This window comes from Neolamprologus brichardi, chromosome 3 (assembly GCF_056152115.1).
Source record: "Neolamprologus brichardi isolate AB-2024 chromosome 3, ASM5615211v1, whole genome shotgun sequence".
In the NCBI taxonomy this organism is placed as follows: domain Eukaryota; kingdom Metazoa; phylum Chordata; class Actinopteri; order Cichliformes; family Cichlidae; genus Neolamprologus; species Neolamprologus brichardi.
In genome coordinates this window covers 5221948-5234497 of record NC_142106.1, presented here as the reverse complement: position 1 = coordinate 5234497, position 12550 = coordinate 5221948, and the positions used below count along the sequence as shown (strand labels likewise).

Here is a 12550-nt window from a genome sequence, read left to right as displayed (position 1 = left end):
AGAAACAGTATACATATCTATTAAAGTCATTTTCTGCATTAGTTTGTTCAACATTAAACATTCTACTTTTATTCATTTTATATTTAGCTTTAGCATTTTAGCTTTTAGCTTTGTTACGGTTTCTTAAAAAAAAAGATTTTTAAATTTATCCTATCCTGTCTTGTCTGTTGGGATTTGGGAACTGTGTTCACAGGCAGATGTTTCTGCTTGGGAAGTAAAGACTTCAGTATTATCAGGGCCATTACGGTAATCACAGGGAGGGTGCCACATGCAAATCTAGGCAAAAATCACAGAAAACAACACAGGAAAAAAACAAAACAACAAAAACCTGACTAAAAATAGCCCAAATGTCCAATAAAATGCCAGCTTTCTGTAGGGCTGCATCACACTCTGCTCTCAACCAACTTTCAGTTATGTGGTTGTGCTGTTACACTGTTCTTTGGAGTTCCGAAATGACCCTAATCTTACTGAAAAGTGCAGAGTCGCTGAGTTCAGGAACCTTTGGAATTTTTACAGAGGAGTTACAGATGCTTAAAAACAGTTGTACAACACCTGTCTAAAGCCAGCAACAGGTTAGAATTTAGAATGGAGAACCAGCTTCAGCAAAACAACGTCGGCGAAGTCTGGAGAGGCCTCAGAACCATCTCAGGCCACAAACATCAAAACTCTTTGCCTGGGAGGGATGTGAGGTGGGCAAATGAACTGAATCATTTCTTCAACAGATTTGATTGATCCATGAGGCAGTCTCCAACATCAGCTCAGACACCTCAGCTACTTCACACCTCCCCTACTCACCCTGTTCACTCCTCCCCACCCCCAACAACAGCATCCAATACAAACTCAACACAAGGCCTGTCTCTCTCAACCACACAGGTTAGGAGGGAACTAAGGAGGATTAAAGCTAGAGAAAGCTGCAGGTCCAGATGGCATCAGATCAGGGTCGTCTGCAGTACGGGGACCCCACAGGGAACGGTTCTGGCTCCGTTCCTCTTCACCATCTACTCTGCAGACTTCTCCAACAACTCCACCCAGTGCTTCCTGCAGAAGATCTCTGATGACTCTGCAATAGTTGGCCTCATCACTGATGGGGATGACAAGGAGTACAGAGGACTGACTCAAGACTTTGTGGACTGGTGCCAGCACAACTACCTCCAGATTAACACCAGTAAAACCAAGGAGCCGGTGGTAGATTTCCGCAGGCACAAACATCCTCCACTGCAACCACTGAACATCCAAGGTATGGACATTGAGGCTGTGGACAGCTACAGGTACCTTGGTGTTCATCTGAACAACAAACTGGACTGGACTCATAATTCAGATGCCCTTAACAGGAAAGGCCAGAGCAGACTGTACCTGCTGCGGAGACTCAGATCTTTTGGAGTGAAGGGCCCACTCCTGAAGACCTTCTATGACTCTGTGGTGGCCTCAGCTATCTTTTATGGTCTGTCTGCTGGGGTGGCAGCATCTCTGCTGGGGACAGGAAGGGACTGAACAGGCTGATCAGAAGGGCCAGCTCTGTTCTAGGATGCCCTCTGGACCCAGTGGAGGTGGTGAGTGACAGGAGAATGGTGGCTAAGCTGTCATCCCTGATGGACAACATCTCCCACCCCATGCAGGACACTGTGACAGCACTGAGCAGCTCCTTCAGTGGCAGGCTGTGACACCCACGGTGTGGGACGGAGAGATTTCACAGGTCTTTCCTCCCCACTGCTGTCAGACTCCACAACAAAGACTTCAACTGATCAAACACACACATCCACACATGTGCAATAAGACTAAGTGCAATACTCTTTTTCTGACAAAGTTGTATTTTTACTCATTTAGATATAGAATTTGTATTCTATTTTTATCCTATTGTATATTTTATTCTACTGTATATAGTATTTTATTTTATTCTATTCTGTACGGTTTTGTACAGTATTTTATTCTTATTGTATTCTATTTTTTGCTATATAACCTTTGCACTGTCCACTTCCTGCTGTGGCAAAACAAATTTCCCACGTGTAGGACTAATAATGGTTATCTTATCTTATCTTATCTTATCTTATCTTATCTTATCTTATCTTATCTTATCTTAGAAGCTTAAGCGTTCCTATCCCTGAGATTTACTGACAAACTCTACAGTGTCCTGAAGCATGGAGACAAATGACGAGCACAGACTCTACAATCCTTCCCCACTTGATTCTACTAACAACTGCGCCTGTTCCTAGAACCACACCAGAGCTAATTTGCTTTGTTTTTTTAAACTTATTAGCAGCTTGATTTTCCTAATGGTTTGCATGTTGGTGAAGCAGAATCATTTTAGCATAACCTTGCGTGTGTTTCTTTAAGCATCGAGGCACACCATTTACAGAATTCCTGGTTTTTAAAAAGCACAGGTATGGTCATAAGGCCAAAAATACCACAATATTTAGTTGTGGGAGTGACAGCACTTCCAGCTGCATGTAGTTCTTTTTTGTAAATAAAAGTCTTTGAAACATGAGCATTATAAATGCCTTGAAACATGTTAAATAAAAGTTTAACACTTTGATGCCACTGCAAAAACGTTTGATGACTGTATAGAAAAAATCTGTTGCCTCACAGGTTCTGTAGAACATATCTGCAAGTCCACGTGCTACCTTTTTGTGAAATTACAAATAGGACCACTTGAAGACATTTACATATACAGTATTGAGTTTGAAGCATTAAATTGAAACATTTTCATGCTTAACAATTTTTGTAAGATCTCCAATTAGAGAAGCTAAGGAGGTTAATCAATACACTGGTCAGACCTCAGAACATACAATAATAGTTTAGATAAAAGTGTGTTTCTACAGAGAGGTCACTCCCTTCTGGTTTCCTCATTTGACAGTAAAATATATGAAAAGAACAAACAAAGACCTTGTTAAAAGTCAGCTTCAGTCAACAGAGAAAAGGATAAGCTGTCAGGTAAGTTATCCATCATTAATTTTGAACATATATTGTTGTATATGTTTATATTCTAAACATTATTCTAAAACTTAAAAATTATGATTTAACCCATTATTTAAAGACACAATAGATTTGAAATATTAAAAAGTAGGGTAAAAAAAAGGATATAATTATTTTGGATACTAAGCAACTTATTAGACTGGAGATAAGAAACATTACACGATAAAGATGTGTGATAGTACTTATTACTTAAATATTTAAAAAGTATTGAATATAGCTATTTTGGATATGCATATAAACTATATACTTAGCAACTTATTAGACTGGAGATAAGAAACCTTAAATGATAAACACCTTCGATAATAAATAGAGTACAATAATAATAATACTAACTATATTTCTTATACAGAAGCAAAGAATGGAAGAAACCTGTCTACTGCTCATCCTGCTGCTCTCAGGTCAGTAATATTAATATATTAACATAGCCTATAAATACACTGAGTGTCATGAAACGATGTTCTCACAGATACAGGACTGAGAAGCAGACTTAACACGAATGACAGTGAACTATATACAGAGTTTATTTCTCTTTATACTAGTGATGGGATTTCCGGCTTTCCTTTTTAGAGAACCGGCTCTTCAGGTTGTTTTGTTGCTTTAATTAATTTATTATTAACAATAATATAAAATTATGCAAAAAAGGAATTACTAATGTAAAAAAAAGAAGTTGTTTTATTTATATATGTTTATATATAAATATATGCGGTGGCCCATAGAGACAAAGCAAACACAAACCCAAAACACATTTCTAGCGTTAACTGAACTTCCAAAACAGAGCTACCTAGATCACTTAAATGACACAATTGAAAGCAAGTGCGTGTTGTTTGTGTATTGATACACAAGCACTCATATATTTTCAAATAATTTAAAAAAAATGTTCATTTACATGTTACTACCACACACCAAATCCAGTCGTTGGTACTTGCTGGCTTGTGTAGCCACTCGGTAACAAAAGCTCAACACTGCCCCTAGCATCCTGGAGCAGTTCTGTTGTATTTTGTACGTGTTTTGAGTTTTTATGTGCTTCTGAGTTTTTACGTGTTTTGGAGTTTTAACGTGTTTCGGAGTTTGTACGTGCTTTGGGGTTTGTACATGCTTTGTCTGTAGGGGCCACCGTAAATATACTTTTATTTATTCACTCCACATAAAATGTAATAAATAAATCATATAAATACAAAAACCAACTATTCACATTTCAACTTTTTCAAGAGAGAGAGGGTGAGAGACAGAAAAAAAAACCACGGCTCGCGATAAGGAGCCGGCTCGCGTAGTTCACGTCAAAGATCCGGCTCTAAGAGGCATTTCGTTCGCGACCGACCCATCACTACTATATACACAGTTTATTTCTCTTTTACGAGAAAAACAAGACAACTTTGAAAATGAAAACAAAATTTAGGCTAGAGATAAATAACTGGAGCTAATATGAAGGGGAGTGCCAAGAGAAGCCGAGATCGGGAGGTTGACATTGATGAAAATCAAATGCCTCCGCTTGGATAGGCCAATTCGGTTTATCCTTTTAGTGAGTATCTGCTTCTTCTTTAAATTGCAGCCAGATGCTGCTTCATTTACGGGTGTCAGTCATATTTATGTGTTTTTGCGATACTCTTCCTCACCACTGTCTAACGTCTCACTCATAGACTGAGGGGTAGTGATGTGCAGAGCGATCCTGAAATATTGATACTGCCATTACCAGCAGTATCAATTCCCAGATGAAAATATCAATATCCAATTTGATTAAACAGGTAAATACTGTGGCAACACAACAAACCTTGTTAAATAAAAGTGAGGAGCCGGGTCTCACTCGATGGGAGTCGACTCTTCTGATTCACTATAAAGCATCGGCTGCTCATGACATATCACTACTGTATTCATTTAGCCTACAGTGAAATGTATCCTGTTCACCAGCTTAGAGACTGGGTCTGGATCAGTGTATCAGAGCATAGTGTCCTGTTTAATTTTTTTTCTATTTCATTTCCTTTTTTGTTGTAATGACTGTACTGCAAGATAGTTAGTATGGTAGTTATTGGTTTGAATATAAATGTTAACCAAGCAGGTATTGAAAAATAACAAAATCAAAACAGTGGTGTAGTATATGGAGTACAAGTTTATAAGAACTGTCCAAGGCTACTTACCAGAATCTGAAAAATTCTGTGGGCAAGGTAGCAAACCAGTGGAGACAAGCAGAGTGTGTGAGGATTCCAAAGGATCCCAAAACATTGAACAATTCTGAACCATCCTGCTGTTGAGTGTTGAAGGGAAGATCTTCTTTAGCATCGTCGCTAGGCTGCTGACAGACTACCTTCTGAAGAACTCCTATATCAATAATTCAGTCCAGAAAGGAGGGATCTTGGCAGTATCAGGGTGTCTGGAGCATACAGACTCACACAGCATATTAGGGAAGCCAGGGAGAATAAAGGGGACCTGGCAGTACTTTGGCTCGACCTGAAAAATCCCTATTGATCTATACCCCACAAGCTGGTAGAACAAGCACTGAATCGGCGTTATGTAAGGTGGTTCACCAGGAGGCAAATCCTCCAAAAAATGGACGGAGCAGTGGAGCAGCCAAGGGAATAGAACGATAATAAAACTGTATCACTAAAATATAATTTATTATACAGAAACGGTTTTAAAGTTTACCCCGAATGGGCAGAGCTTCTAACTCTACCCGCCGCTTTTCTGTGTCACACCAGCACTATGGTCTCGCCGTGGGAGCTAGGGCGCTGTCCCGCTGCCAGCTAATCCCCCACCGTAGCGTCCTCTGGCATCCAGCTATTCCAACAGCAGCACAGCTCCCTCTGCCTCTCCACGCACTGGCCGTCGCATTCCCTTGCCACGTACTGCACACCAACTTGCACCAACGCCGCCCTTCTGCGTCTCCACGCACACTCCTTAAATCACCACCGGCTGTCACCTCTCAGGTGTGTCAAATTAGTAAACAGGAAGGGCGGAGTCTCCCTGGGACAATTTAACAGATGTAACCAAAACATGCAATGCAAAGAAATAAATAAAACACTCCACATAGAAACACAACAAAACACAGCAAACATGCAAAGCAAAACAACTTCAAAACAAAATGTGTCCTTCCCCGGATGACATCTACATCCCGAAAAAGTTCAGAGACCTCATCCTGGATTACTACACCGACTTCCTCCAACAGTGACAACTAAATCTGTCCCAGGTTGCAGGTGGATCCTAAAGGGTCTTGAGGAGATGATTTCTTGGGCACGCATGAGCTTCAAACCCACTAAATTGAGGTCCCGTGTGCTGAAGAAAGGGAAGGTTACTGATAAGTATTGCTTCTCACAGGGCACCATCAAGATACCATCACTTACTGATGCACCCGTGAAAAGCTTAAGTAAGGTTTTTAACTATAGCCTGAAAGATGTAGCCTCCATACAAGCAACTAACGAAGACCTGGAGACCTGGTTTGCTGTGGTGGACAAATCTGGCTTTCCCGGTGAGTTTAAGGCCTGTCTTTAACACAGAATCCTCCCTTGGATTCTGTGGCCCCTTTCTTTTAGTCTATGAACTCCCTATCTGAACAGTGGAATGCTTTGAGATGAGGATCAGCAGGTTTCTGCACAGGTGGTTGGGACCAGAGATGGGCAGTAATGCGTTACTTGTAACGCGTTACTGTAATCCGATTACTTTTTTCAAGTAAAGAGTAAAGGAAGGGATTACTATTGCAAAAACGGTAATTAGATTACCGTTACTTCCCCGTAGGAACGCTGCATTACTGCGTTACTAAAACCGTGATTTTTTGCGAGAGTGTCTCATGACAGTGACCTAAGCAAGTGCGACGTTTGTGACAACAGCTGTGTGCAGATCAACAATGGATCATATATCGAGTGCGGAGAGAGTATGAGCGTGCAGCGTTTGAAGCGTGGAAGTACTGACCTTATTTTGAGTTTGATTCCATAAAAAGTGACAAAAACATTAGTGTCCGCTGTTCACTGCTTGGGAAGAAAACTTCTTTGTACAGCGAAAAAAAAAACCCTAAACTTCCAAGCAAGCACCGAGTAGCTACGACGTAATGGGAAACTCACAGAGAAACTCGCGGATTCTTCCACTGACCGCTGCGGCACACCTGCACCAGGGTAAACCTTCGCCTACCTACTCCTGCTTTACAGGTGAAAATAGAGCAACAGCACCGCTAGTCTTTGACTTTACTTATTTTCTGCTGTGTTTTATTTGCATCTATTTGAAAGAGTGAGTGTAAACACAAATATATATATACATATACATATACATATACATCTACACACACACACACACACACACACACACACATATATATATATATATATATATATATATATATATATATATATATATATATATATTATGTGCTGGAATGTGCAGAAAATAGGTTTAAATATTAAACAAATTTCTTCCAGTCAGAGAATGTTGCATATAATTAAATTTTTGCTTGATGCATAAAGTTACAAGATTAAAACTAATAAACAAGTTTTAAAAAGGGACTTTTCCATTTGATTACATTTTGTATGATGAATTATGCAGAAAAAGTAGAATTGGGCTGAAAGATCTATCGCTTTATCACCTATTCAGGTTGTAAATCGTGTTTTTAAAAAGTTGGGTTGGTGTTTCCACATACCCCGCTAGTTTAGAGACTTATTCCTCATGAAGAACACAAGACATAACAGATCAACCAACTCGCTAACGAGGGAAGTTTTGGATCAGAACCAGCTCTCGGAGCTCACGCGCCTCGACTGACTCCAAACTCAAATTCTTCAAAGAGCAGTTTCCCTCGCAGATATTTATTGACAAACTGTTACAATACTCGTCACAGCAAAAGCACCTCCCCTCGTAAGACCCCTCTTGGTTACAAAGACAAGGCACTATGTGTGTGTGTATGTGTATGCATGTGCAAGAACGTGTGTGTGTGTGTGTGTGTGTGTGTGTCCTGGGGGTGCATTTGTGTGACCTCCTGCTCACCAAAAGGATCATAAAAGCAGGAAGCTTACAACACAAGAAACAGACCTTCCAGATAGGATGTATCTACAATAAAACCTCCCCCAGCACAGAGTGGCTGGAGAGGTGGTCAGGATCAAAGGAATGTCTTGATCCTATAGATTGAACTAAGACCTTACAAATTTAAGAAACACAATGACAACATTCAACAATTAGACTTAACAGGCAATATCGCTGCCGACATGATCAGGTCCTGAAGGCCATAGCGTATTCTATCTGAAGTGGGATCAGTCATAGCAGGAGCGTCTGCCCAGTTAAGAACATAATCACTTTTAATTAAAGCTTGGGAGAAGCCAGCAGTAGCAGTTTCAAACACATCGCCTGGCCTGTTGGCAACGGCACACGATTGGTGTTCCAAAAATTGTGTAATACATCCTTGTTGCAGTTTTACTACAGAGAAGAGAAAAATAAATTTTAAAATATAACTCATTCACCAGCAGGACTTTCTTTTATGTGTTATCATTCCTCCATTTAGACTCAAAGAACTTTGATGTTGGAAGCCACATAGTGATGTGAAACTCCCACAGATGTGTTGAACCAAATGTTATACAAACTAAAAGGAGAGAAATCTTTGTAAAAATGTAACATGTAGAATTAAAATACCAGAAAAATTTACTTGAGTATTATAAAAAAAAATATTTAGACTTTGTTACTTCTAACCTCTGGATAGCTTCCATATAGTGTGACTATTTCAATACTTTTTTCAGTATTTTCAGTTATTCGTCTAACGATAAAAACTCAACAATAAGAACTTTTCATTATTTCTCAGGAGGACTTTCCTCTCTTCCTCCCCACTCCAGAGAATACCACTTTGTGAACCAGCTGATGACCTGGACTGAAGCTCAGAGTTACTGCAGAGAACACTTCACTGACTTGGTCACCATCTACAACAGCAACATCAACCAACTGCTTCTCTCAATTTCACCAAGGATCAATGCTTGGGTTTGGACAGGCCTCTATGATGATCGTTACAGCTGGAAGTGGTCCATGGAGGGAAAACTTTTTTATGTTGGTAGTACACATGAATTTTTGATCTGGGCTAACGGCCAACCACACTGTGCAAATGCAAAGGAATACTGTGTGGCTCTTCAGGGACAAACACAGATGAATGATAGACCCTGTGGAGATTCTTACCCTTTCCTGTGTTATGATGGTAGGAAAAACGATTTGTTGCCCTAGTTTTCCTACGATTTTATGAGATTTAGAATGTGTGTTTGAAAATTCATCCTTTTTATTCGTTCACAGCCAGCAGTACAAGTTACATCTTAGTGATGGAGAGTCGCTCCTGGTCAGCGGCTCAGTCATACTGCAGGACATACCACACAGACCTGACCAGTATAAGAAGCAAAGAGGAGAAATCCAACATCACGCTTACTTTGAATGGATCAGGGGTTCAGTATGTGTGGATTGGCCTCTACAGGGATCCCTGGGCCTTCTGGTCTGACAACACAACCTCCACATTCACTAACTGGATGTCTTCTGAGCCTAATAATGGAAATTCAGTTGAATACTGTGGAGTATTTATATTAACAACAGGGGAATGGGGAGATCTCAACTGTGGGGTCAGACTGTCTTTTTTCTGTTTCACAGGTGAGGTCCAGGCGTCTTCTCAACCTAATAACTACAACTCACAGTACTGTGGAGCACTGAATTTAATGTCAGGGAAATGGGCTGATGACCACTGCAGCAGCAGTAACTATTTTTTCTGTTTCACAGGTGAGGTCCAGAATGCAAACACTGTAAGATCCTGTCATCATGTAAAATACTGATCTTTGTGTTTTTATATGTGGTTCATTTTTAGCAGTGACAAAGCAAACAGTGGTGAAAATGACGCTTCAGTCAGAGGCAGACATGCACAGCACAGAGATCCAGCAGCAGGTTTCACAGCAGGTCAGCAGTTCAGTCACTAACACAAACTTGACACAAGTTCAAACTATGCTTCATCTTTTTCATCATCTGCACATTTTGTCCAGCTGTCAGGCCTCATGCTGTCAGAAGGACTGACAGACTTCAGGATTCGTTGGAGGAAAGTCCAGAGTTACCGTGATGACCAGTCGAAGAAGCAGGATGTGGACGGTGACTGCAAAACTGAAGACTGGACTGAACCACTTCATGTGTGAAGTTAACAACATGCTGTGCTGAGCTGTCTCATCCTTTAAATCTTTTATTTTAGAGTATATTGATTGCAGAAGTGCCAACAATAACTTGTTTGTTCAGCTACCGTTGTAGTTTTTCAGAAAATCTTGTAATTAGAGGTCCATGCACTAATTTTGTTGTTCATCAAGAAGTTTTATAGGCTGTAGTTTCTTGAATTCATCTCTTTCAGCACTATAGACACTGTTCTAGCTTTATGTGCAAGCAATTTGTTAGGATCCATATTTCTGTTTGATTGTGACAGTAACCTCTGCTGACTTAAAAAAATGGTAAACAAGAAAGTGAGGAGATGCAAAGCAAAAAAAAAACAACCTCCCCTGAACAAAACGTTGTACTGTTTATTTCCTGTTTTTGCTCAAACTGTTTGATTACCATTTGATAACCACAAAAATGTAACCATAAGAGTATCAGACCTTACCCGATTTATTTTGGATGGTCACTTTCAACTATGTGCAGTTTTAATGCAGGCTGGACGTCATCTTGACAGACACTTTAATTGAATTAGATTTTTCTCTGCTTATGAAAGTGGCTGTGATGGGAGGGATTTATTGTTTTCTTAATTGATTATTGTCATTAGAACACTGAGATAACAGATCTTCAGGGCTGATGTGGTCGTCTCCTCTCCAACCTCTCACCTCTTAAAGATAAGAACAGAGTCAGCATTAGCTCAGAGTAGATTAGTTAGACAATTGTAATTGATGTGATTTGATTATTATTTGATTTTTATTATCATTTCATTCTTCTTTTGCTTTTGTCTGCTACATTGCTTTAAAAAAATTGCTGCAATTAAAATAAATTTCATTTGTCAAAATGAAAATCTGAACATTAATTTGTCACAATCCAGAGGGGATATTTAGAAGGTTTTCCCTGTGGAAAAGCAAAAGTATAAGTTTGAGAAGATGTGGGATCTATCAAGGAATCCTGCCTTCCAGATTATTTCCACAGAGCACTGAGGTGGAAAACATTTTCTTCCATATCACCACCAATCTCTCTCCCCCCACACAACAAAATCAACATTAGCTTAGAGTGGATTAAATAAATAAGAAGAATTGATGTGATTCTATCATCCTTTTCTAAAATCATTTTTGCTTTTGCTTTGCTCTAAGTTGCTTTAATACAATCTTCTAGAAAAAAATTCTAAATAATGAACATTCCTTTTTTAACCTTTAATGAAACAATATATATATTAATATGACTATTAATCTATATTAGTCCAAATAGGTTGCTCTAGCCTTTCCAAGTAATATCTATCTTTGGGGCCTGCTGTCCAGGCTCTGAAACCAAGTCAGATAAAAAACAAAGTGCCATGATCAACAGGGGAGCTGCCATAGTAGGTGTGACTGATACGATTTGACCCGCGAGACTGATCAGGTTTCTTCATATCAGGGTGAGCAGGGAAGACACGTGGATGTCAAGGCAGTCAGGCTGTGTGAGTCCTCCCACCCACATCGACTCATAGTATCAGGCATTAGAACTTCTTCTACAAGGAGCTGAACCAGACTTCCTGTATAGCGGGTTCATGGGCCTACCAATTAACATTAGCTTAAAAAGTGACTGCAAACGTCACCTCAATCTTCAGCTATGCTAGCACCCTTACTCTTCTCTCAACATCATGGCAGGTGTTGAGAAAAGTGTAATAGAGAGAGATTCAGCTTTGATATTTGTGTAAATAACAAACAGACTGGTTCTTATATAGTGTTTTTCTCATTACTCAGGGTGGGTGGCAAGTTACACCACTTGCATTATTCACACACACACACACTTTTTCTAAGCTTTTATTTCTGTATAAATGCTGGTTATCTAACATCCACTCACATTCATATTCCGATAGCTACAAGGCTGCCCCCTGCTGGATGATCCACAGCTGCCCTCAGGACCTCTGATAGACCAGGCCAAACACCTGGGCAACCTGACCTCTGTTAGTGTTCTTTGTTTTTTTTCTTTCTTTTGGGAAGTACAGGAGAATGACTACCTTTTAAAAGATTTAATTCATTTCAGCAGTTGAAATTAGAAGTTCCAGCTGGACCTCAATGTGAATCAGTGGTCTGCTTCACAAACAGGATGACCCTGTAAGTGGGCAATACAGTATAATACCACAACAAAAACAAATACTACTATGACTCTTTTCTGGGAAACAAGCAACCAGTCCTGCCATCTTCCGACTCAAATTGTGGTCATAAATATTTTGTACTTGTACATCAGGATTTGTATATGTAAAAAGAATTTGTGTGTGGACTTAGCCAAAAAATACATATCAAATTCTGCACTCAAGTTTCAGGTTACAAGTATGAATTTTGACCCTTTTTCTCTTCCTTTCATCTGATTGGCCAATGTCTTGTCAATCACAAATTTAACTATCCAATCAGAAAACAGATGTGTTTGGCCATCCGGTCGTTAAGTGATGACGTGACGAATCCTACTTCCGGGCCTAAAG

At 39.7% G+C, this 12550-nt stretch overlaps 1 protein-coding gene across 1 annotated transcript; it reads left to right on the top strand.

Annotated features, from left to right (window-relative positions):
- The first annotated feature begins 3301 nt into the window (after positions 1-3301).
- Positions 3302-9966, top strand: LOC148103235 (putative C-type lectin domain family 20 member A). Its single transcript, XM_087839076.1, has 4 exons — positions 3302-3368; positions 8732-9115; positions 9208-9552; positions 9764-9966. The coding sequence occupies exons 1-4, from the start codon at positions 3329-3331 to the stop codon at positions 9964-9966; spliced, it is 972 nt and encodes a 323-aa protein (XP_087695202.1). The 5' UTR covers positions 3302-3328.
- Positions 9967-12550: the final 2584 nt, after the last annotated feature.